Source organism: Podarcis vaucheri, assembly GCF_965113315.1.
Source record: "Podarcis vaucheri genome assembly, chromosome: 16".
In the NCBI taxonomy this organism is placed as follows: Eukaryota; Metazoa; Chordata; class Lepidosauria; order Squamata; family Lacertidae; genus Podarcis; species Podarcis vaucheri.
The window spans coordinates 10,897,345-10,922,772 of NC_138754.1; the positions used below are offsets into that span (position 1 = coordinate 10,897,345).

General features: G+C 46.9%; 1 protein-coding gene across 5 annotated transcripts; it reads right to left on the reverse strand.

The window, feature by feature from the left end:
• Positions 1-279: 279 nt before the first annotated feature.
• Positions 280-21,260, reverse strand: KHDC4 (KH domain containing 4, pre-mRNA splicing factor). Of its 5 annotated transcripts, none has more exons than XM_082202223.1 (14): positions 21,127-21,260; positions 19,935-20,175; positions 18,001-18,129; positions 17,002-17,081; positions 16,431-16,483; positions 14,900-15,066; positions 13,641-13,852; positions 13,100-13,160; positions 12,192-12,249; positions 10,668-10,918; positions 8,277-8,435; positions 5,900-6,012; positions 3,766-3,851; positions 280-1,844 (listed from the first exon to the last, which is right to left on the reverse strand). In XM_082202223.1, the coding sequence occupies exons 1-14, from the start codon at positions 21,171-21,173 to the stop codon at positions 1,654-1,656; spliced, it is 1,848 nt and encodes a 615-aa protein (XP_082058349.1). In that variant the 5' UTR covers positions 21,174-21,260; the 3' UTR covers positions 280-1,653. The 5 variants fall into 5 exon arrangements, 3 of the variants coding, with proteins under 3 accessions (XP_082058349.1, XP_082058348.1, XP_082058350.1); XM_082202222.1 differs by having other exon boundaries at positions 280-1,853; XR_014214255.1 differs by having other exon boundaries at positions 1,790-1,853; positions 5,900-5,984.
• Between the last annotated feature and the right edge of the window lie 4,168 nt (positions 21,261-25,428).

Sequence of the window (25,428 nt, forward strand, 5' to 3'; positions counted from 1 at the left end):
CCTGTGCTCTCAAGTGGCCAATAAGATGCCTAAATGTGAAGCCCCCAAGCAGGGCTATCCCTACCTGCGATTCCCATCACCTGGTAATAAGAGACATACTGCCTCCAACAGCGGAGGAGCCTGGTCAGTAGCCACTGAAGGCTTTATGCTCCATGAAAAAGAAATGGTCCTTTCTTGAGCCACAAATAACTTTTCAGGGCTGATAGTGTGGGCTGGCTTTTTGCTCACATACACCCAAGGCTGACTTTCCAAACAAAAAGAAGAATCTGGAGAAGCAAGTAGAATTATTTGTACATTTATAATGAAATTATGGTTTGAATTTATTTACAACATATAGAAAAACAAAATCAGAGAATAGTGTGGTTGTTGGTTTGTTTTTTTTAAAGTGAAAGCAAGCTCCACCAGATCATTTTCTGTGGGGCGGGGAAACACCTCCGAACACTTATTCCAATACTTCAAACTTTTACTTGCCCTTTGAACACAAGACAGCAAAATTTCAGGTCCAGTGGTGCCCCCTCCGTCTCTGCCCTTGACTGCAAGTGTTTTGGTTGATAGCAGCCTAACAGGCCCAGGAAAGAGCCCGCTACAGTTTTGAGTCGCTATAAAACAATCCCACAAGTTTTGTGTTTTCCTCTTCGGCCGTGGCTGCATGTCACCAGCACCCAAAGATGTCCCAAGCTCAATGCATCTCTTATCAGCAAGACAGCCACAAAGCAAAGAAGTCTGGTTGGAGGTGGTTTTTCGGAACGGAACGAGATTGCAACGATGCCATTGCTGCAGAAGTAACGACACGCCGACCAGTTGAAGATCCAAGCACAACGGGGTGAAGAAAAATTACCTCAGGAGGACCGATTCGAGATTTTAACACCTACTACTAAAACCACCCCCATCCCACAGCAAGGGGAGAAAAAGTAATACATTGTCTTCCCTGACAAATGTGACTTGGCCAAATGAAATTAGAGAGACAAAGAAGAAAACAAACCACCCGCTTGCCAAAATAATTCTGAAGTTGTTTTGGAAAACTGCATTACGGATTATTATTTTTTAAAAAGAGACCAACAGAAAGAGATTTTAAAGAAGGTGATTTTCAGGAAACAGGTTTTTCAGGCAAAGGTTTCCCCCACCCACCCCAATCCTATTTAGAAGACCAAGCATTACACACACACACACACAAAAGTAAAATCCAGTTATAAAACAGAAATACAAGCAGAACAGCAGCAGGCTTAAGTTATTGAACTTCGCTGGTTGGCTGGCTTCTTTTCCAAAGCCAAGAACAGGTGCATGATAAGCTGGGGGGGCATTAAAAGAGAGAAAGGGAGAGATAATGGAGACATTCCCTGCGAGTGTAATGCTGACACTGTTTATCTGCAGTTGTATTCCATTAAGCCTGCAGCTTTCAAATTGCCTTTGATGGAGGAGTCCACTGCAGATATAATAGCAAGTTCTTTTTGTCTGTTTGTTTTTTAAAGAAATAAAACGAAAACACAAAAACAGAGCCCCTGGCACAGAAAGGGCCATACTGCATCTCAGAAGCTTGTGCAAAGAGGTCAGGGCCGATGTACATTTTGCAGAGATTCTTTGATAATATACACGTGTTATTGCTTGAGAGAGACAACAGGTGGAAGGTGGCGGAGGCAACTGCAGCTGCAGCAGCTAAGGTGCCATCCAGAATGGCATCTGTTGCTTTGCCCGTTGCTGCGACGAGGGGTACTGGTATCCTAAGCTCCATGTCTGCGAGTAGCTACTTGCGGTTTTGTGAACCCCGTGGTCTTCTTCTTCATCCGAGGAGTCGCCAGCATAAGCCACCAGGCCGAATCCCTTTTCTCCGGTTTTCATCTTCTTAGCTGGGTGATCTAATGATGATGAACAGAGAGAGAGAGAGAAAAAAAAGAGAGACATCCCGCCCCAGGAAAAAATAAAAGAGAAAGGTAAAAAATATCCCCCAAAAACATGTTAATTCAAATGAGAGGCATTAATGTATTTTTTTTTCCAAAAAAAAAGTTAGTCGGACACCATTTTGAGGTCACAGAGCCAACAACGGTCACCCCGGGTGGGAGGTCAGGCGATACGGGACCGGCAAACAGCACAAGTGTGATCCGTCAGAGCCATGTAAGAGAACACAGAAGAGAGAGAGAGAGAAAAAAGAAAAACACAAAAAGACAAAGAAAAGTCAAGTTAGCAAAAATGAGGCAACAGGGTTTGCAAGTTCACCGTTAAAGAACAACATGTTAAAAAAAAAAACAGGAGCTGGTTGAAAGTGTCCCACTATCTTTTTTAAAAAGGGAAACTTTTAAGAAAGTGGGGGGGAGAGAAGTGTTATGTTATGCCTCCCTGTTAGAAGTGTCCAATTCAAGCTGGATGTCCTACCAGCAGAAAAGCCACGCTGAGCACCTAAGCACAGGAGCGGAAATCAACTGACTATATGTCAATTTCACTTGGCATCACAGGAAAAGCTAAGGTTCCCTGCTTGAAATGCAGAATTTTGCTTTTCTGGGTATTGAGGAGGAAGGAGTATGATGTACTGCTTGGTGGAGGAGGATGTAAGGAAGAGAGAGAAAAAGAGGGGAAGCAGCAGTAACTGGGAAGGAGGGCTAGGATGCTGGGTACACAAATCAGACCAAAGCAACAGCCCTGAGCCCTGAGAAGGAGACACTGTTCTTTTCCCTGCGGTGTCTGAGCAAAGAAAAACATTAGCTCCAAGAACAGCAGATCCAAGTGCAGAAGGGAAAAAGTTCTATTGTTCTGCCCACGCTCCTGATCAGAACTGGAAATGGATGGCTTGCATCATCTGTCACCAGTCTGGTGCCTCCAGATGTAAAACTCACATCTGGCTGGCTGGGGCTGATGGGAGCTTTCATCCAAAACATTTGGAGGGAACTAGGTTGGTGAGGGATGACTTACAGCTTCCTCATCCTTCTTAGGAACATAGAAACTAGGCAAGGGACATCACCCAGCCCTACCTGGAAATGCCTTTTTGGACTGAACCTGGGACCTTCTGCATGCAAAGCTCTACCACTGAACCGCAGCCCCTCCCCTAAAAATAAAGTAAGGTTCCAGTCCTCCTGGTTCAAAACAAAGGGCTGATTTAAAGAAGAACAGAGGAAGCTCCCTTGAGTCAGAACAATGGTCCATTTGGCTCAATATCATCAACCTAGGCAGAGCCTCTTCCAGGATTTCAGACAGGGAGTCTTTTTCCTAGTCTAACCTGGAGATTGAATTAGAGGCCTTTGTGTGTGCAAAGCAGGGGTCTCCTCTTCTGCCCGCTCTCACCCCTTTTCTGCCCTCCTGCCCAGGCACCTTTGCGGATTACACAAGCCCGGGTGCCATGTTTTAAATGCTTGCTCTTTCGTATGTGGCGGTGTTCATACCAAGGGCCTCCACATGGCATCCATGGGAGACAGACGGGTGGTATTCGGAAGCTTCTCCCTGCAGAGCTGTGCATTGTGGGAACAGGAAGGACATTCACACTCGGAGCTCTTTGGAACTCCAGGTCTTTAAGGGTGTGTGCATTTTCAGAGACAAATTGTACCCTTAGCTTTACCACTCTGTAATTGTACAGAGTTCGTGTAAGAATAAAGGTTTGATTTACTCTTAGTTTTAGTTTTCCTAGCTACTAACAGAACTCAGAAGACTGGGAACTGAAAGTAAGTTGTGCACATAAGAGTTTAGCACCTGGAGGTGACACTGGGAAGAACAGCCTAAAGTTAGCTAGGCCGGCTGATGGAATGCAAATACAAGTCACGGCTCCCGGCCGCCCACGCTCACCATTGCCGCCCACTAAGGACCCGTTCCGGTCGTCAGGCTCCACCTTCATCCCGGTCACTGGTAAAGCCGGTGGAGGCATCAGCTGCCTGTTCGGAAACAAAGAGCATTTCAAGCTTATTCAACCCATTAAAAATCCTGGTTTTAAAGCCCTAAATATTTATATTAGGCAGGTGCCTTCCTTATATTATTTTTGGCCCCTGCTGAAAACTGTTTTGCATGGGCAAACTTAGCCACATTTTAATATGGAATTTCTATTTTATACCCAGCAGTATCGCACCTGGCTCTGCAATGGGATTCTAAGTGCAGATTCTCAGGGCAGTTCTTAAATCAGTGGTTAGTATCAGTGTAGTTTTGAAAGGTTCAGCCCGCCATCTTCCTTCCAAATGGTGTCCAGCTGTATACAAACATTGACAGAAACCTGCTCCTCCATCATCATGAAAATTTGTCCACGGTATCTCAAGAGATGTCCAAATGCTTATTTCCAAAACTAAAGTGTATTAAGACTGCAGATTAAATTTTTATTTTGAAATTCTGTGGCTCAATTTGTTTTCATACTATTTTATCAGTACAGTCGTACCTTGGCTCTCCCAAAACAGTTCAAAAACCAAGGCGCAGCTTCCGATTGGCTGCAGGAGCTTCCTGCACACAGTCAGAAGCCGCGTAAGCTGTGTTGGACATTTGGCTTCCAAAAAATGTTCGCAAAGCAGAACACTCACTTCCTGGGTTTGTGACATTCAGGAGCCAATTTGTTCGACAACTAAGGCATTCAACTACCAAGGTACCACTGTATTCTTAATGTGTATTGGTTTGCAAACCGCTAAGAGGTTTTGAGGATTAAGCAATATATAAATCCTGTGGAATAAATAAATGGTTTAAGAACGTAAGAAGAGCCTGGGTGCTGGATCAGGCCAAAGGCCCATCTAGTCCAGGATCGTGTTCTCACAGCAGCCAACCTGAAGGCTCTGGGAAGCCTGTATGCAGGTCCTGAGCGCAAGAAGAACTCTTCCCAATTGGGACTCACTGGCTTGGGACCAGGTTGCTTAAAAAAACCATCTTCTCCCATAGTTAGCGAGGCCTGCTGAAATGAAGGGCTGTGACTAACCGGGGTCCGTTCATTTCAATGGGTCTACTCTTAGCTGGATAAAACCTGTAGGAAGCTGCCTTATAACATGTTGGCCCATTGATCCCATCTAGCTTAGTACTGTCATGTGCAATATGTCCCTTTTTTAAATTTTGTAGTAAGCTGCTGTTGAAGGGTGGGTAATAAATTTAACAACATGGTCTACAATTTCCCCCCTTCTTTTTAGTAAAGGTAAAGGGACCCCTGACCATTAGGTCCAGTCATGGCCGACTCTGGGGTTGAGGTGCTTATCTCGCTTTATTGGCCGAGGGAGCCGGTGTACAGCTTCCGGGTCATGTGGCCAGCATGACTAAGCCGCTTCTGGCGAACCAGAGCAGCGCACAGAAACGCTGTTTGCCTTGCCGCTAGAGCGGTACCTATTTATCTACTTGCACTTTGACATGCTTTCGAATTGCTAGGTTGGCAGGAGCAGGGACCGAGCAGCGGGAGCTTACCTCATCATGGGGATTTGAACTACCGACCTTCTGATCGGCAAGTCCTAGGCTCTGTGGTTTAACCCACAGCGCCACCCACGTCCCTTCAACATCTATTTACCCCCCCCCCCATTTTGGAAATATCGTTGGGACTTCAGCTCCCATCAGCCCCAGCAGCTTCTGGCTCATGTGGCCAGCATGACTAAGCCGCTTCTGGTGAACCAGAGCAGCACACAGAAACGCCGTTTACCTTCCCGCTGGAGCAGTACCTATTTATCTACTTGCACTTTAACATGCTTTCGAAGTGCTAGGTTGGCAGGAGCAGGGACCGAGCAACGGGAGCTCACCCCGTCACGGGGAATCGAACCGCCGACCTTCCGATCGGCAAGCCCTAGACTCTGTGGTTTAACCCACAGCGCCACCAGTGTCCCTCCGTCTTTTTACAATACCCCAAAACTCAGCAACCTCACTTCCCCTAATGATAGGGCCTGAGGAGCACTTCCACACTGAAACACATTTCATTGCAGTTCCCACTCAGAACTGCACCAGAGCAAAGCTGGGCGCCACGGCCACAACCTACCTGTCCCTCTCTCTCTCCTTTCCTGAGGAACTTGCTGGCTTCGAACCCGTTCCATCCATCTCGGTCTGACTGGAGAAGCCTGTACCTAAATTAGTCATATGAATGGGTCCATGCTATGAGCAGAAAAACACAGCGGCATTAGCAAATCTAAAACTATGACACAAGCTATCAGCTCCTTAATGAAAACTTGCAGCAGGCCCAGTCTCTCTACACACCATTACAGGCCATGCTTCCGTTTTTTTCTAGGCCTCTTAAAACGCTGTGCATTTTGCACATGGTAAACTGGAAAGCTTGCTGCACAACAATGCCCAAACCACCTGGGAGCATGAGCATAGCGTATCATGGCTTAAGATACTCTGTGCAATCCTTTCAAGATCCCTTGAAAGGTAGGCCAGGCTTTGTTGTTTCCATATTGCAGATGGGAAGGCTGAGGCTGAGCAAATCGCTAAGGAGGCCGATGTCATTCACAGCCAAGGTGAGGTTTGAACGGGGGGATTTCTCAACACATAGCTCAGGTTCTGTGCCAGTCCAGGATTTGAACTCAGGTGTGTGGAATATTTACTTCTCTTTCAAAGGAAAAGGTAACAGGGAGCAGTTTTTTTGTTTTAAAGGGCTGTTAAGACTCAACAGCTTTTTCAGACCAGCCTCATAACTGAGACTGTAGCAGCCTGTGCCACCTGTGGCAAGTAAGAACAGCTGCCAGGGAAGTTAAGAAAACAGAGCTGGTTCCCTTTTCTTCTCCTCCTTTCGAGCTGTCCAAATGTCACAAATGACTCACCTAAGTATGGAACGAGGAAGTTGCCCTACACCAGGTCAGAACAGAGGAAGGTGCCTGCTAAAACCAACAGGCCCTTCCGTTCCAACTCTTGAAATGAAATACAGCATTATCATCTGTGTCTGTTTCTGTTAACTAACCATTCACTTTAGTTTAAATCTAGATCTTCTATGAACATTCTTCTTTGCTCAGTATTTTTGCTCAATGTAAACTCAGCACTAATTTTCAGTGGCTCTTTATATCTTAGCCGCTGCCTTTTATTATGAGAACAAAGGAAAGTTCCTTAGACCAGGCCAAACCATCTAGCCAGCACAGCCCGCTCTGACTGGCAGATCTCCATGATCTCAGACAGAGAAAGTTCTTCTCCCATCAACTCCTAACGTGACTTTTTAACTGGAGATGCCACCGAGTGGCTGGCACAACCCAGTCAGATGGGTGGTGTATAAATAATAAAATTTATATTTTTTTTATTATTAACCTGGGACCTTCTCAATTCAAACGAACGCGCCTTTCTATTTCAATTATGGCCCCTCCCACATGTGGGCAGACAGGCTAGTCACTTGTGTTGACTTACTTACAAGCCTAGTTTAGAGATGGAACGCAAACAAAGAGGAAACTATTAGAAAGTTTGAAATTGGAAGGAAAAAACACTCAGTCCTCGATCACTACCACAAAGCCTCAAAACCCAGCAGAGAGTAAGATGCAAACTGGGACAGCTAGTGGGGTCCCTCAATGGTGCAGGTAGCAAGGCAAAATATATTTTGAAGGTCACTGGGATAGGGGACCAGGTGTTGCAAAAAAAATGTAAACAATAGGGTCAAACTGCTAAGGAATTCATGTGGTATGGATTCCAAGCTTCCTGGTCAGAGCTCAGACAGTTACAAGATCAGGAAAGGGCTGTGATGAATACTTTTCTGCTTCTACTGCAGGGTGGGGAACCTGTGGCATTCTAGACAGTGCTGGACTTCAACTCTCATGAGCCCTGACTACTAGCCGTGGCTTCTGGGAGTTAGAGTCCAACAATACCAGGAATCTGTGTGTTCTGTCACCACCGCTTTAAAGTGTCACAAGGTTCCTTTTTGTAACAACCATGAGAAATCAGGGTCCTACCTCTTGGCTGGCAAACCACCTCGCCCAGCAATTGCTTGGGACTCCTGGAAAAGGGTCCATGTGATGTTGGGACTACAGCTCCTATCTGCCTCAGCCAGCACGGCCAGTGACGATGGGCATTGTAGTCCAGCAACATCTGCGGGACACCTCACTTGGGAACGCAAAGCCTGCCTAGAGACGAGCCTGATGAATCAGGTCAGCAGCCCATCTAGTTCAGCACCCCATTCTCAGATGCTGCAGTCGGGAATGCAGAAGCAGGAGACGAGCAAAAGAGCATCTCTCCCAGCCTGCGGCTTCCAGCAACTGGCAGATTGTTGGTCCTGACCCTCCAGGGCCCACCTGACGGCAGGGCAGTTGAGGAACACTAGCTTCTACTGTATCTGACCCGTAGAGGCTTGTGGGGAAAACCCCAAAATCCAGGTGTGGAACCAGCTCTGTGCCCAAAGGAAAGAGGGGCAGGGGAGGCAGTAAAATGGCAGGGAGTCACTCCACCTGGTATCCCAGCAGCCCAGATTCCCGCTCATCCGGCAGCTCTTCGGTGAAACGCCTTTTCTGGCCCGGCTGGGGTTGGGGCTGACCTGGCGGCTGTGTGGTGGCCGGCAAGGTCGTCTTCACGGGGGCGGCCGGGAGGAAAGGGGCGCTAAGCGGCGTCTACAAACCATGCAGGCAAAAGAAGAGAGGGGTTATGTCGATACTGATAAAAGACAAGTAACAACAAAATGAAAATGTATCTTAGAAACATGCACACAATCTCACTGCATTTAGAAATCGCTTCCTGTGAAAAGCGGGAGCAATTTGAGACAATAAAATCGCCCATTAGAAAAGCAACTTCTTAAGCACCAACACCTGAAACAGTAACATGTATTTATTGTACTTGTCTGCGTTTTGTTCTTTCTATATCCACTAAACTCCAAAGCAACAAACAAAAAGGTAAAACAACTCAATATATGAAAACAATGTCTAATCCAATTGTGATGGGCACCTTTAGCTAGTGTTTACTGGGGGTCACAATTCAGCCCATATTCAGAGCCCCCTTCCCACAACCAACCACTAACTAAATCTGCTTCCATGGGGCTACATTTGTGGCTGTGAAAGGCAAGTCGGGCCTCAGCTCTGCACTGCTCTATTTGGTCTTGCTAAGGCTCTTGCTAAGGCTCCCAAGCCAGGTTCACTTTTTAGCTACATGCCTCCTTCTCTCTCTCCACCAATCAGTGCTCAAATTAGAAGGGCAGGGATTTTTGTGCTGGGCCTCAAGCTCATGTTTTTAGAGACCAATGAGAACGTTTGGATTCCTTACGAGCCTCACTACCTGGAGTGGAGTACAGGGTCAGATTTAAGGTGCTGCTTTTGACCTTTAAAGCCCTTCACAGCCTAGGACCCTCGTACCTACGGGACCGCCTCGCCTGGTATGCCCCACGGAGAGCCTCAAGGTCCATAAATAACAACACCCTAGTGGTCCCAGGCCCTAAGGAAGTTAGATTGGCTTCAACCAGAGGCAGGGCCTTTTCAGCCCTGGCCCCAACTTGGTGGAACGCTCTGTCTCATGAGACCAGGGCCCTGCAGGATCTGATTTCTTTCCGCAGGGCCTGTAAGACAGAGTTGTTCCGCCTGGCCTTTGGCTTGGAGCCAATTTGATTCCCTCCCCCCCATTTTCTTTTTTCTTTTCCTTTTCCTGCAATGAGGCTACATTTTAATATTTTAATGTTCCATTATTTTAATGTTGTATTTTATTTTTGTTTTTAAGTTGTAATCATTCATCTTGTTTTTATTATTGCTTGTAAGCCGCTCTGAGCCCGGCCTTGGCTGGGGAGGGCGGGGTATAAATAAAAAATTATTATTATTATTATTATTATTATTACCTTTCCCCTGTAATTGGAGCAATGGAAGGCCCACACCCTGCAAAACCGAATGCTCTCCCTGATGCTTTGTGCACTTCTCACGTAAACAAGAACCCGGATTTACTGGCTCACCATGGCTTACCATGAATGGGCAGCTTGCCCTACCCCCACCCACAGCAGGTGAGTCCCCCCCCCCCCTGAATGGAGTAATGCATGACACCTGCAACACATCACAGAATCACAGATTTGGAAGGGACCACAAGGGCCATCTAGTCCAACCCTCTGCAATGCAGCGACTTTCTGCCCGATGCGGAGCTCAAACCTATGAACCTGAGATTAAGAGTCTAAGCATGACCTTGATTTTTAAAAAGAGAGAAAAAGATGTGAAATCTGGTAACTTCTCATTCAGACTCCAAGAGATATACTCCACAGGTTAATGTTATCAAATCTCCCCTCCCCTGCTAAAATACAAAAGCCCCGCCACTACCACTAAGCTGTGTTAGGATTCTGCCAGCTCCTGAAGGCACACCTGCATACCTTTGATCTCCTGCTTTAATTGCCATTTTTAACACTGTGCTGCTTTAATGGGCTCGTTTCATTGTGCATTTTAATTGCCAATGTTTATTCTGATGAAGTTGTTTTCTTGTATGTTTCATTTATGTGTGGTTAAAAAACTTTTTTTATTTACCGCTTGTAAATTGCTTAGAAGCCACCTCCTAAAGGACGAGAGGGTGGCAAGCTCACCCATAAAGCAGACTACAATTAAAACTTTTTTTAAAAAAGTTGAAAAACTTCTGAAAAGCAATTTAAAGCGTCTATGAAACAGTCTAAAAAATAACAACAGCCACCCCTACAGCAGTGTTCTTCAACCTTGCGTCTCCAGATGTCGCTGGACTACAAATCCTATCATCCCCAGCCGGCTTCACCAACGGTCAGAGATGATGGGAGTAGCAGTCCAACAATCTCTGGGGATTCAAGGACACTGCCCTAGACACTACTGGGTGCCCCCTCCTCACCAGTCATCAGGCAACGTTCCCTGCCTTACCTGGCCAGTGCTAGCGGGAGACTGCACTTGCGTAATCGGGTACTGGGTGGGCACAGGTGGGACTCCGGTGGGCAGTGCTAACACTCCCGGCGCCAACGGAACCGCAGGAGGCACAATGCCTGGCACCCCATAAGGAGGCTGTACCGGCTGCTGAGGGGGCGGAACCACAGGGTAGCCTGCCTGAAAGCCGCTGGGGGGGTAATACGGTGGCTGAGGAGGGACAGTCGTTAAAGCTGCGGGCTGCGCAAACCCTATGGGGGTGGGGAGAGGAAGAAAGTAATTATTATTATTTCTTTTATACATGAATTACTTCCTATTGAAGCATGTCAAGGCAATTTCACAAAACAGTAAAAATATAGAAAACCACTGCATATATATAAAGAGTTGAAATTCTTACATAAACACACACACATAAAAAGTTTCAAAACCAATACAGAGTGTGACCTAGGGCACAAATAAAAATATCTCTTAGAAGGCCTGCTGAAAAAGGAAAGCCTTCAACGGATGCTGAAAAGTGATGGTGACTGTCTGATACGAAATAGGAAAATGTTCCAAATTAACATCTGCCTGGACACTGAGGTCCTGCGCCGAGGTCCTTCTGGTGGTTCCCTCACTGCGAGAAGCCAAGTTACAGGGAACCAGGCAGAGGGCATTCTCAGTAGTGGCGCCCGCCCTGTGGAATGTCCTCCCACCAAATGTCAAAGAGAAAAACAACTACCAAACTTTTAGAAGACATCTGAAGGCAGCCCTGTTTAGGGAAGCTTTTAATGTTTAAAAGGTTATTGTATTTTAGTGTTCTGTCAGAAGCCGCCCAGAGTGTCTGGGGAACCCCAGCCAGGTGGGTGGGGTATAAATAATAAATTAAATTAAATTTAAAATTAACATGCTGGTGGGCATGTGGGCGGGGACAGAAAGAAAAGCAGGTGGAGCAATGAATCCAAATTTTACACAGTAAACTGTTCAAACTGTCTTTAATATTGTATTTTAATTGTTGTAACCTGCTCTGAGACCTTAAGAGTGAAGGGAGGGTTGTTAAACAACAACAACAGGCTAGTTTCTACACGCAGACACACAGAGCCCTCTCGCTCCTCCATTCGGGCAAACAAGAGGCATTACCAGACTTCAAGGACACATTCCAGCCAGGCAAAAGCACTCAAGGGGTATATGAAGCAAGGCCCGTGCAGAGGTGTGGTCTGGGCAGAGGGTGTGTGGCTTGGGTAACACAAGAAAACAGATGTGGCCCTCCAGGCCTAGCTATCTCCAGGTCTATAATCCCCCGCCCCAGCCGGAGGTTCCCCACCCTGTCCTTGCAAGCACAACAGGGAGCAACCAGGTGGCAACAGAGAACTGCGTCACCCACCATTGTGATGCAGCCCCCCCCCCCCGCAGGGAATGGAAAGGGCTGAGAGCCATTTCTCCACCTGTGGGCTTTCATAATGGCAAATTTAACCCCAAAGTCTCCGGTTTCCATCTTTCATCCCCACTCCACCGCCAAACTAAGTGTTGCACGCTGTCAATACACACCTGTTATGGGGACTGCCGTGGTTATCTGGTTCACAAATCGCGAGTATTCAGCATGAACCTTGGAAGAGATAAAGCGGGATTAGATTGCTTCGGTTTCAATAAAGGACACTTATGCAAACTGACTGCTCTAGTGGGAGACCGTATAGCCCTGGTTAGGTGAGCCTAGTTGTATGCAAACTGTTAAGCTCCTCCTGTCTGGATTGGTTCTACTGCCCAATGCTACAAGTGGGAGTCAGTCGGGGGCAGGGGAGGGGCTTCTTCAGTATCGGGCATGGGGAACCCGTGGTTCTCCAGATGCTGCTGTAGTACTACAACTCCCACCAACCCCTAGCAAGCATGGCCAATGGGCAGGGGATGATGGGAGCAGCAGTCCAAAATGTTTAGAGGGCACCAGGTTGGGGGAGACTGCATTAAAACAACAGCACAATCACAAATAGTCAGCTTCAACCATCAGCTCTGATTCCCAAGTATGAGATGTTTTACTAAGCGAAGCAACTGCACCGTAACGACAGCTGGGACAGCTCAGTTGGTAGATCATGAGACACTTAATCTCAGGGTCGTGGCTTCGAGCCCCAAGTTGCAGAGAACTGGACCAGGTTGGCTTTCGTGGTCCCTTCCAACTCTAAATTCTATGATTTTATGACAGCTGGCCAGTTTGGGAGGGTTTCAAATTAGCAAAAAATGGAAGACATGCTGCTTTGTTCTCAACAATAATCCTTCTCACTAGGAGGGTCAACACGCAGCTGGGACATCAGGGGCTGCCACAACCAAAGGATGCTGGACTCAGATTCCCAACAGGCCCCAGCCACCACTGCCAGGAAAGCTGTATATAAAGTGCAGAAAGAGATGGGCACTTCACGTGGCTTTGGCGAGAGAGTGCAACAGTAAAAAAAGTAGGGCTTACTTACTGTTTGTAATAGGTTCTCACAAAGCTTTTTGGCAGCTGCAAGGCCTTCTGGTTTTGGATGGCTGGAGGAGAGGAAATACGACACACTGACACACACGTTCCTGTCAGACTCCAGACATCCACAAAGATGGTCAAAAGGTTCCTACATAGCAGGGGGTGGGACTAGATCAGCATTTCCCAAACATGGGTCTCCAGCTGTTTTTGGACTACATCTCCCATCATCCCTAGCTACCTGGATCAGTGGTCAGGGATGATGGGAATTGGGAAACACTGGACTAGATGTCCCCCGGGGCTCACTTCCGACCCTGCTATTCCAATGTTAGGAGTCAGGTGTCCTTGCTCACCTGCTTCAAATCACCCAGGGAGCCACTAGTAAATCCCAACCTGCTTGCTGCCCATCCCACATTCAGCTGATCAGAAAGGCTTCGTAATTAAACTAAGCCAGCTCAGCAAGCTTGACACTGCAACTTTACACTTGGGATGGCACACAAAAAGCCGATTCCTTCCCGGTGACAAAGCCCAACGGGCTCCCAGCTCCCTACCTGATGTAAATGTACATCGGCTCAAAGGCTTCTCGGCCAGAGGCAGGTTCGATGCACCCAGAGCCCTTCCCCCGGAGGAACACCTTGGCGCCGGTCTCAATCTGGATATGTTGCAAGTAGGAGCAGCCTGGGCCTTCGACTTTCTCCTTTACGTTGAAGGTAGGTACAGCGTGTTCCAAGCCAACAAACAATTTGTCCTGGACATAGTGCATCTGTACACACACAGAGAGAGACACTCTTAGGTGTTGCATTTGACACCAGAATCAGGAAGGGGTGGGAATGGATTAGAGGTCCCCTGCTAGGGTCATAGCTCAGTAGCAGAGCATTTGCTCTGCATGCAGAAGGTCCCAGGTTCAGTCCCTGGCATCTCAGCATAGGGCTGGGAGACAACCTTGTCTGACACCCTAGAGAGCCATTCCCAATCAGGGTAAGCAACACAGAGCTAGATGGACCAGTGATCTGACTCGGTATAAGGTGTGTATAGACAGGGGTAGCCAGTGTGGTGCTGTCAAAATGTTGCTGGACTACAACTCCCATCATCCTTGACCACCCTGAGGCCGATGGGAACTGTAGTCCAACATCACCTGGCAGGCACCACACTGGCTACATGTTTGTCCGATGGCACAGTGAGGTCTCCACTCTTTCTGCAAGCTGAACCCCTCTCTCCATCGTGTTTCTCTAAGAGGATGGTATCGACAGAGCCCAGCTGTACAGGCTCTGCCTTCTTAATCCTCTAGGTAAGGGAATAAGCAGACATGGACAGTTCAACAGGCAAACAAGTGTAAAGCAAAATGCAAGGCAGTGTTCAAAACTCTCATTGTTCTAGGTGTGTTTTGTGACAGAGAATTTAATTAGCGCGAACAGTTTCTGAGCTCTGGGTGCAGTACTGAGCCTAAGATTTCAGATTAAAACTGCACAGTGGAAGGAAAGGAAGACCCTTTTCTGCCTTCCCACTTCCGGCCACTCTCTGAAGACTGGAGAAGAGGCCCTCTTAGGGGGGCGGACAGGCAGGGGAAGCGTGTGTTTGCTTTTTGCAGTCTTTGTATGAGGAATAGACAGTGTGAAAAACGAACATAAGATTTTACCTGCAGTTCATGCATTTTCAGCTTTGTATTCCTGTTACTAAAAAAGCATGCCTAGACATTCCGCTGTTGCACCCATAGCCTAGGTTTAAGGTGCCATTTAGCTCCTAGCTTTCATATCTCAGTTTCTAACACTTGATGCAAGGGTAAAGACACAAGGACTTGGCCAATACGTACTCCTCCAGACTGGAAGGAGGGCTTCTGGCCAACAGCCGGAGGCAGCTGAGTGATGGGGGCAGGTTGGTGGTAGACGGTAACTGTAGCTCCGTTGAAAGTTGGGCTGGATCCAGTGGCAGCTTTCACGACGCCGTTTGTAATGATTTCCTTGATTCGGTTTACTGCTCCTGTAAGGCAAAAAGAAATAAACGACTTTAGCCCTATGAAAAGAAGGGACATCGTGGTTACTACTGAAGAAGAAGAAAACATTTAGGGTAATGTCACGGGAATTGGGGTTGCTTGTGTGTAAACCTCTAGCTGTTCCAAACTGCTTAGGGGCGGTTGTGTCTTTCCCTGACTGAGCAGCCTGGGTGCTGCTGCTGCTCAGTCGCTCGACGTATCCGTGAGTGGGCGTCTCCTAAATTTCCTCCAGCATAAGAGCTCCTTGACGGACAACCTTCGCCTCACCTCTCTGCGCGTAACCCTTCTGCGCAGAGTGGGTGTGCCTAGTGGTGCCGCTCCACCCTCCTCACTGCCTTCACTGCCAGAGTCTCGGAGCCTCTCCTCTGAGATGCTTTCTCCCTCTCCCTTCTTCCTGGTGTCACCTGGACATTCTTCCCCAGATGACGTTCTCTCTCTACCCTTACTCGTTCCCTCTTCTGCAGAGTCTGGAAGCACCGCCTTCCCCCTCTGCTCCGATGTCAGTTCCCTGACAGGTAATTTCACAATCATTATTCATTAAGGATATAGAAGAGTTATCTGTGTTGGATTTGAATTGTTTTCATGTAGGTGCTGTTGCTGCATTAGAAGATTAGGACACTCTGCATGAAGCCCTGGAGAGCTGCTGCCAGACAGTGTAGATGGTACTGAGCTACATGGACCAGTGGGCATAAGACAACTCCTTATGTTCCCAAGGACATGCTCTTTGAGGGGAAGGTCTGCAGTCTGGTGGCAGAGCATCTATTTTGCAAGCAAAAGCACCAAGGTTCAATCCACCAGCATCTCCAGACATGGCTGGGAGAGACTCCCTGTCTGAAAGCTTGGAGAGCTGCTGCCAGTCAGGGTAGACAATATTGAGCTGCATGGGCTAGTGGTCTGACCCAAGCATAAGGCAGCTGCCTATACTCCAATCATGCAGTTATAGAGCTGGGAAAGGCCTTGATGGTCATATAGTCCAACACCTTCCTTAATGCAAGGTTTATAATGTTGGAAGCAACCACAGCAACCCTTAACAGATGGCTGCCCAGCGAAAAAATTAAGCAACAACACAACTTCATATTTAACAACAACTCTGTGCCTGTTAGGCTAACGGTGCCTTAGTCAAGTGAACTAACTAACCTCAGCTGTGTACACACTATACCTTAAAAGCGCATTTTAAATGCATTCTTCCCCTTAAAAGAGTTGCACTGTGGTTTATCCCTCAGTTGCAATTCACAGCAACCCTTAACAAGCTACAGTGCCCAGAATTCTTTTGACGGAAATAATGTGCTTTATAGATACAGCACAGACACAGCCATTCTCTACCCAGGGTGTTGAATCAGAGCTTACTTACTATCCACCAGTTCTCGCGTTTGCCCCTGGACGTGCAAGTACAATGGACGATCTCTGCAAAACACAAGTTTTAATATGTTTTTATATATTTTAATCTGAAACAAAGGTCTCCACTGGAGGCAGTCAATGTCTCTGGGACTCTGGAAATAAACTGTAGTCAGCCCCATAGGGGATAAAATGCTGCGCTTGGGGACACTCTTATGGTGAGGGCTCTCTGTCCTTGACATGGGGCACTGTGTGTGTTTGCTCCCATTAAAAAGGATTTGCAGGAAGGTAGCTATTTGGGGGGGGGGGAGTCCTCCTGGTTTTGCAAAATGAAGAATGGTATTGGTGGAAGAGCAGAGGATTGCTTGTTGCTTCCTCCATCCAGTAACATTTGACTTGTGCAGTTTTAACTTTGCACATCTCGATCAAGCGAGCAGCCAAGTCACATAGCTTACAAAATTACAAAAATGCACAAACGTAGCTGCTCTGCTCATTCAGGTCCAATATCTAATCCATAAGAACTCATTCTTCTACAGATTTTTTAATCCTGGAGAGAACCAGAGGAGGAAATTGAAGAAGATACAAACCCAGGTCCAACTTTTGCTTTCTCTTCTGCAGTCATGTACCTCCCCCGAGTTGAGACTGCGGCTCCGCTCAGCCTACTTATCTGCAGATACAAAGGGACAAAGCATTGCTCAGATTGGGAAATGCAGTAAAATCCCTGCTGAATCAGGAAAAAGGCTCATGTAGTCCAGCAGCCCCAATTTCCTACAGCAGCCCCTGAAAAGCCTCAAGGGGAAGCTCACAAGTCAGGCCTGTAGGCAATAGCCTTCCTTTACCCATTCATACGCCACCTATTTGTCCTCAGCTACTGTTAAGCAGACCCCATCTGCACAACATAAAGATACTGTGTTATGTGTCATGACATAAGGATACGGAGAGCTGTTAGAAGACCTCCTATTTCCAGTACGGAGAAACAAATTCTAGAGTTCCCTGGAAAGAGGGAGCAAATGCTAAACTACTTTGGGAACGGTAGTTTTGTGAGCTGAATAGTTATCTCCCAATAGATCTCACCATCTTTAACAAACTACAGTTCTATTATTATTATTATTATTATTATTATTATTATTATTATTATTATTTGGGGGGGGAAAGAATCATGATTGTTCAAACTGGTATAATGCTGCTTTAAATGTATGGTGCAACGAGGACCTAAGACGTACACTGATTCTGGAGCTTCCATTTAGCTAGGATTGCCAATATTTAATGAACCAAAGCAAAGTGGCAAGGCGTCTGCTTGCATGCAGAAGGTCCCAAGTTCAGCCCCTGGCATCAAATAAGGCTGGAAGAGAACTCCCATCTGAAACCCTGAAAAGCTGCTGCAAGTCAGCCTTGACAATGCTGAGCTAAATGGACCAATAGCTGGACTAATGCTCCCTCCCCCAAGACTCGCTTAACAGCTATCGACACCCAGTTGTTCCAGAGGTCGGACAGGGTTTCAACAGGAGCACCAGGCATATCAGCTGGAAAGTACCCCAGAGCCACCTGGAAACCCATAGGACCAATTAGCCACAAGCAGCACAGACCTCATCCTGCGTCTGCCCTCTCGTCAGGAGGTTTCGGCACGTGAGAGGCACGTCGTTTATCTCCACTTCTGCGACGACAAGATCATCTTTGCTTTTGCTCGCAGCCGGTCCTTTTCCAGGAGCCTGAAGCTGTTAACAGATCAGATAATGGGCATCAAGACACATAAGCCCCACCCTTTGCACACTCACCTGCCCCTCTCCATCCGGGCAAGGAGGCGGCATGATGAGAGTTCAAGGGTACATTCAAGCCAGACAGAAACACTCCATGAGGGTGTAAAGCAGGGCTGGCAAGAGGTGAGGCCTGGGGAGAGTCCCAAGGGCCTACAGAGAAGCCTGAAGGGTTGCATTTGTTTGGTTTTTTCTTTTATTTTTGCATTTTCAGTTACAGACATTCATTTCTTTCACTAATACAACATTTTATACAATGATAATCACCTATTCCCAGATAGGGTGGAAAGTCTTCTTATGATAAGAAATAACTAGCGATGTTTCATGGCTGCAACTGAAGGGTTGCATTTGACCCCTGGGCCTGAGGTTCCCCAACCCTGTCACAAGCTAAGCAAGTAGAGTCTCGCTTATTAAGCCAGACTTTACGGCATCCAAAGAGAAAAGGGGAAGTCACTGGTACGTTAAAATCCCTACCCCACCCTCGCCAATTTGTTTTGAAAGCAAATGCGATTGAACCAAGGGATAGATTTCATGGAACCAGTCCAGATTGCTCCAAAATGTTCACTACCGACAAGAAGGGGAAACCAAATTATTTTCTTTGGAAGGATGACAGAGTTAAAACAAACCTGGCTGGCTCATTCACCCTTTGTAGTCTTAACTTTGCAGTGCAGTTCATACATTGTGTACAGGCATACAGTGGTGCCCCGCAAGACGAACGCCTCGCGAGACAAAACTCACAAAACGAAAGGTTTTTTCGTTTTCGAGTTGCCTCGCAAGACGAATTTCCCTATGGGCTTGCTTCGCAAAACAAAGCTTGCCGCGCAAGCTCCGGGGACAGCGGGTCTTCCCCGCTGTCCCCGGACCTCTTTTGAAGCAAGGGGTGGTGGGGAGAAGCGATCTTCTCCCCGCAGCCCCAGGTCCGGAGACAGCGGGAAGCGCTTCCCGCTGTCCCCGGACCACTTTTGAAGCAAGGGGCTGCGGGGAGATCGCTTCTCCCCACCGCCCCTTGCTTCAAAAGAGGTCCGGGGACAGCGGGAAGCGCAGCGCTTCTTCCCCGCTGTCCCCGGACCTCTTTTGAAGCAAGGGCGGCGGGGAGAAGCGATCTTCTCCCTGCAGTCCCCGGACCTCTTTTGAAGCAAGGGGCTGCGGGGAGATCGCTTGTTATGTGCTCATTTTGTTATGTGCTCATTTTGAACTGCATTCATATCATTGTTTGTGGCTTGTGATATGTTGCTACAGATCTGCCTATCTCACAATTGCTATTTTGTTTTGTTCTTAAGGCAAACCACTTTGACCACAACACATATTAAAGGGTAAGCGGACAAATGAAAAAAGGGCATGGTGATTGCAGAACAAACCTTCATTACAGCTCACTGATAGCTAACACAAGGGGTTATAGCCAACCATGTTGACCCACTGCAGTTAATTTCAATGGGTTTGATATGCCCCAATACACATTTGGCCAGAAGTCAGGAAACAATGGGCAAATAGTTAATAGCATGAGTGAACAAGTCCAAATCCTAAATTTGAGACTTCAGCTGTGTACACATCAGAGCACATGGCTCCCTGCAAAGAATCCTGGGAACTTAAATTTAACCTTCACATAGCTACAAAGCGCAGCACCCGTAACAACCTACAATTCCCAGGATTATGGAGGTGTGCTTTAAATATATGGTGTGTATACAGCTTTCTTTTCTCAACCGTCATGAAAGTTAAATGGCTTCTTACTTTCGAAATCTGATGCCTTCACCCTGCCAGCCACTGACCTTGTCCGTTGAATTCGCCGTTGGTTTCAGCTTCCCTTTGGCCATTAACATGGCATTGATTTTGGCTGCCACTGCAGCGGCTGCATCCAGAGCTCCCAGCGGGGCCGCTGAGCCCTCAGACCCTGACATCCCAGATACACTATCTCCGCTGCCCTGGACAGGCCGGCCAGCCACAGGAGTGGTTGCAGGAAGGAGGAAGAGAGCCGGAGACGGGCCAGGCTGGTCCCATTTGCTGCGTCGCCTGGGGGGAAAAAAAATCAAATTAAACATTCAGATTCCCTCTGGGGCTGGTGCCTGTTCCTTGATCTCCTCACTCCATAAGGCTTAGCACTTGTAACACATCTCGATGGCTCAAAAACACAGCCGAGAGTGCCCTCTCAATAATCCCAGCAACAGCAGCCTTAGAAGATAAGTAATAAATGGTAAAACATGTCCTTATCTCCTGACAAGAACTAGTACAAGCAGTCATCTCAGATGCCAGAGAGGAAGAAGGGAAAAGCCGTCCCAGTTTCTGATTTGATCCCAGAATGCCCCGCTTTTCCTTAGGACGCCCCTATTTTCATCAGAGAAATGTTGGAGAGTATGGATTTATGCAATTCCAGAGCCAAGGAAATAAGTAGCTCTGCAACCTTTAGAAGGCAGCCCTGTGTAGGGAAGTTTTTAAAATGTTTAACGTTTTCATATAGTGGTACCTCGGTTTAAGAACTTAATTTGTTCCGGAGGTCCGTTCTTAACCTGAAACTGTTCTTAACCTGAAGCACCACTTTAGCTAATGGGGCCTCCCGCTGCTTCTGTGCTGCCACCACACGATTTTTGTTCTCATCCTGAGGTAAAGTTCTTAACCCGAGGTACTATTTTTGGGTTGGCGGAGTCTGTAAGCTGAAGCGTCTGTAACCCGAGGTACCACTGTATTTGTTTAAGGTAGATTCACAGCCTCTCTGATCTCATAAGCCTGGGGTGGGGGACCTGCGGCCCACGAGGTGTTGCTGGACCACAACTCCCATCCCCGCGACCATGCTGGCTGGGGGCTGGCGGGGGTTGGTAGTCCAGCGACGTCTGGAGGGCCTCAAGGGGGCCCCGGCACGGGCGAAACCCATAAATGGGCTCCTCCTCCTCCTCCGCCAGGCCTCTCCCTCAACTTTCCCTTCCCGGCCTCCCCTCTCGCCCGGCCTCGCAGCCGCGGCCTCCTCACCCTCCAGAGGCCCCATGCTCTCGCTGCCCCGAGCTCCCCGTTGACATGGCTCAGACGACCCTCTCCAGGCCGCCGCCGCCTTCTCCGCTCTGCTGAGAAACTTCCCCTCCCTCGCGTCACTTCCGCTCCGCCGCCGCTGCCGCCGAAAACGTCACTTCCGCTCGTTGTCGTAGCGACGGTGAAAGGTTGCTCGGGAGAGAGAATGCCCCTGGCACCATAGCGATAGTAAAAAAGGTAGAGGGGCGCACGTGTTCTCAGTTTCCGGCCGTATACATGTAGAGCTTATTGATTTAATATTTTGATTATATTCTTGCTATTTTATTATTTCATTTACTGTATTTGTTTACTGTGGTTTGTTTTTTTTTTGCTTATTTCATATTTAGTGTTTCATTTGTTTGCTTACTGTTTTATGATGTAGTTTTTTGTATTTATCGTTTTATTTATTTGCAGACATTTCTAAACGATAATATATATTTAAAAGAAACGAAAACTCTTAAACAATAGATACATACATAAACCCAAAATCCATTGAAACGAAAACGCAGTTAATAAATTATGGAAGTGGGAATTGTCTATAGAAGTTAATTTGTAAGAAGGGAATTCCGGTGGAAATGTCTCCTTTTGACCTTTCCTACCGTGAGCTCCAAGAGATATGAGGCAGCTAATTATTGCCAGTCATTATTCAGGGTTTATGCTGTTTCTAATCAGAGTGTTTTATTGCTCACTATGATTTGGGGTGAGTGGGTGGGTGTTAGCAAACATTCAACGTAAGTGTCTGCATGCCAGCCAACAGAGCATAAGGCTTCCGCATGTAACTGAGCGCTGGATTGGGACCACAAAGACATCAGTGTCTTTTACTTCAGTCGAAAAGGATGAGAAAGTGCCATACGTACAATCAATTAAAACAAGACAATCCCTGCCTACAGGCGAAGAAGAAGAAGACACACAAGCAGAAAGGGACAGGGAGGGAAGAGGGAAAAATAAAATAATAATAATACAGTAATTTTTATTTATACCCCGCCCTCTCCAGCCAAGGCCGGGCTCAGAGCGGCTTACAAGCAATAATAAAAACAAGTTAAGAGTTTGGATTTGGATTTGATATCCCGCTTTATCACTACCCGAAGGAGTCTCAAAGCGGCTAACATTCTCCTTTCCCTTCCTCCCCCACAACAAACACTCTGTGAGGTGAATGAGGCTGAGAGACTTCAGAGAAGTGTGACTGGCCCAAGGTCACCCAGCAGCTGTATGTGGAGGAGCAGGGAATCAAACCCGGTTCACCAGATTCCGAGTCCACTGCTCTTAACCACTACACCACACTGGCTCCCAGTGTTAAATGATTACAACTTAAAAACAACATTAAAAAATACAACATTAAAATATTGAAACATTAAAAGATTTAAAAGATAGGCACCAATTCTTAAACAGCTGTTCTTATAATGATCAGCTGTCACATTTGCAGGATAGTAAGTGCCTGATGGAGATGATATTTCAGTAGAGCTGATGGGGTGAGCCCAGCTTCCCATCTCCACGGAGGCAGTCTGCCCACCCCTAGGTGACAATTGAGGGAGAGGAGGCCTGATTTAACCTATAATATTGGCACTGGCCTACTTTGCCGGGCTGTCATAAACCACTTCCGGTAACAGTATACAGTGGGCAATATTGCAGGCTGAAGCAAAGCAGGGCGATTCCAGCTGATCTTCCTTCACAGTCACCTAGCAGAAGCCATCCCACCAGATCCCGTGAACAGTTTCCAACCGCTTGGCATCTGGGGAATTCTCCTTATACATGCCCATTCCCCCCCCTTGAAACAACCATCTCCATTTACCCTCATGAAGCTCACTGTTTGACCTTGACCCAGTCATCTTCTTTCAGCCTAAACGTACATCGCAGCCAGCATTCAAAACTCCCATTGTTCTAGGCGCATTTTGCAATGGGGGAATTTCATTAGGGCAAGCAGTTTCTGAGCTCTGGGCGCAGTACTGTGCCTAAGATTTCAGATTAAAACTGCAGAGTGGAAGGAAAGGAGGACCTTTTTCTGCCTCCCCACTTCCAGCTACTCTCTGAAGACTGGAGACCCCCTTAAGAATATTACTGGGGTGGGCAGGGAAAGGACTAGACCATGTGAAAAACGAACATACTATTTTAGCTGCACTGTTGCTGTGCCCATAACCTAGATTTAAGGTGCCATTTAGCTCCTAGCTTTCATATCTCCGTTTCTAACACTGCTCACAGGGTTGTCATATGGATAAAAATGGAGAGGCAGAACTATGTGTGCCACCTCCTGTGAAGATATCTGAGATATAATAATATTTACCACTGCATGAGGGCCCACAAAAGTTGTTTGATCAATGTCGAAAGAAGATTGGGCAAAAAAATATAAAAATAAACAAATGTGTCCATCGTGGGAAGGGATGCTTCTGTATTCATTTCCAAATCTCTTTTAAAACACTCGCCTGTCTGTAGCTGCTGCCTGCAATCCTGAAGTCATAGGACCAGACTGGAGGTTGTCGCTTGTTTCGTTGTCGGTTAGGAAGTAACACTAAAATAAACTTGAGCTACATGAAGCCAAGGAAATGACTCACATTCAGTCACATCTCCTCACACAGACACACAAACCCCTCGCTTCTGCTCTTCCTGTCCATGTTCTTTATTGCGACCAGGCCAGGGAGGGTGTGTATAAGCCACAGATTGTGCGGAACTTTTATGTCTGAAAAATTCAAGATGAAATGAACCTCACCTTTTTAAATCTCCTTTCATGCCTTTGCCTGACAGGGCCCCCTCTACACCATACATTATGGGTTGCCCCAGCCAGTCTGGGCAGCTTCCGACATACAGTGGTACCTCGGGTTACAGACGCTTCAAGTTACATACGCTTCAGGTTACAGACTCCGTTAACCCAGAAATAGTACCTCGGGTTAAGAACTTTGCTTCAGGATGAGAACAGAAATCGCAGGATGAGAACAGAAATCGCACAGCAGTGGGAGGCCCCATTAGCTAAAGTGGTGCTTCAGGTTAATAACAGTTTCAGGTTAAGAACAGTCCTCCGGAATGAATTAAGTTCTTAAACCGAGGTACCACTATATGAAAAGGTTAAACATTTTAAAAACTTCCCTACACGGGGCTGCCTTCTAAAGGTTGCAGAGCTACTTATTTCCTTGGCTCTGGAATTGCATAAATCCATACCCTCCAACATTTCTCTGATGAAAATAGGGGCATTCTAAGGAATAGCGGGGCATTCTAGGATCAAATCAGAAACTGGGACGGCTTTTCCCTTCTTCCTCTCTGGCATCTGAGATGACTGCTTGTACTAGTTCTTGTCAGGAGATAAGGACATGTTTTACCATTTATTACTGCATTTATACCCCACCTTTCCTACCCTCTCCATCTTATCCTCACAATAATCCTGTTGAGCAGGTTAAGACCGGGAGTGTGTGCGACTGGCCCAAGGCCACCCAATGAGCTGTGTGGGGATTTGAACTCTTGCCTCCCAGGACCTAATCCAACAGTCTTAACAACTGGCTCTCAATGCGTTGGGGTCTCCTCCAGAGAGAAAATTCAACGAAAAGGAGATGGCAGCATTCAGTAAGCTACCAATTCCGACCCGTTTAGAGAGCCAGCATTACCTCAATGTTCTTTGCTGTTGTTTCGGGGCTTTTGAAAGCAAACCACTACCTGCAGACTACCAATGCCTGTGGTCAAATTCTGTGAAACTTGACAAATGCAACCTGCCGTAAATGAACCACAGGCTTAGCAGCCGTTGGGTCATAGAAATGATTGCTCGGCACAGGCCCTTCGACACACGGCTGCAAGCAAATTATCATTTAGTTAACAGTGTTCTTCAGCCTTCGGCTACAACTCCAATCACCCATAAAATTGGCTAAGCAAGTCTGGAGATGATGAGAGTTGTAATTCAAAGCTGTCTAGGGACCTAGAGTTGAAGAACACTAGTTCCAGCAACTTGCATTCAGGAGCATTACATAGTCATTGCAGCTAGTAGCCATTGGTAGCCTTTTCCTCCATTAAACTGTCTAATCTTCTTTAAAGCCATCCAAGTTAGTGACCATTACTACCTAAAAATAAAACAATACTCGGCCTTAATGCCTAGGAAATAACATACGATCAAGTTCTAGGAAACCTAAATTAACACGATGGTTATTGTAGACCGATCAAGAAGGCACTGCCAGAATTCAATTCGTTTCTGCATAAATAATACTACATGGCAAACTGTTTGCACCAGGCATTCTACCAGTGTGGTGTAGTGGTTAGAGTGCTGGATTAAGACCTAGGAGACCAGGGTTCGAA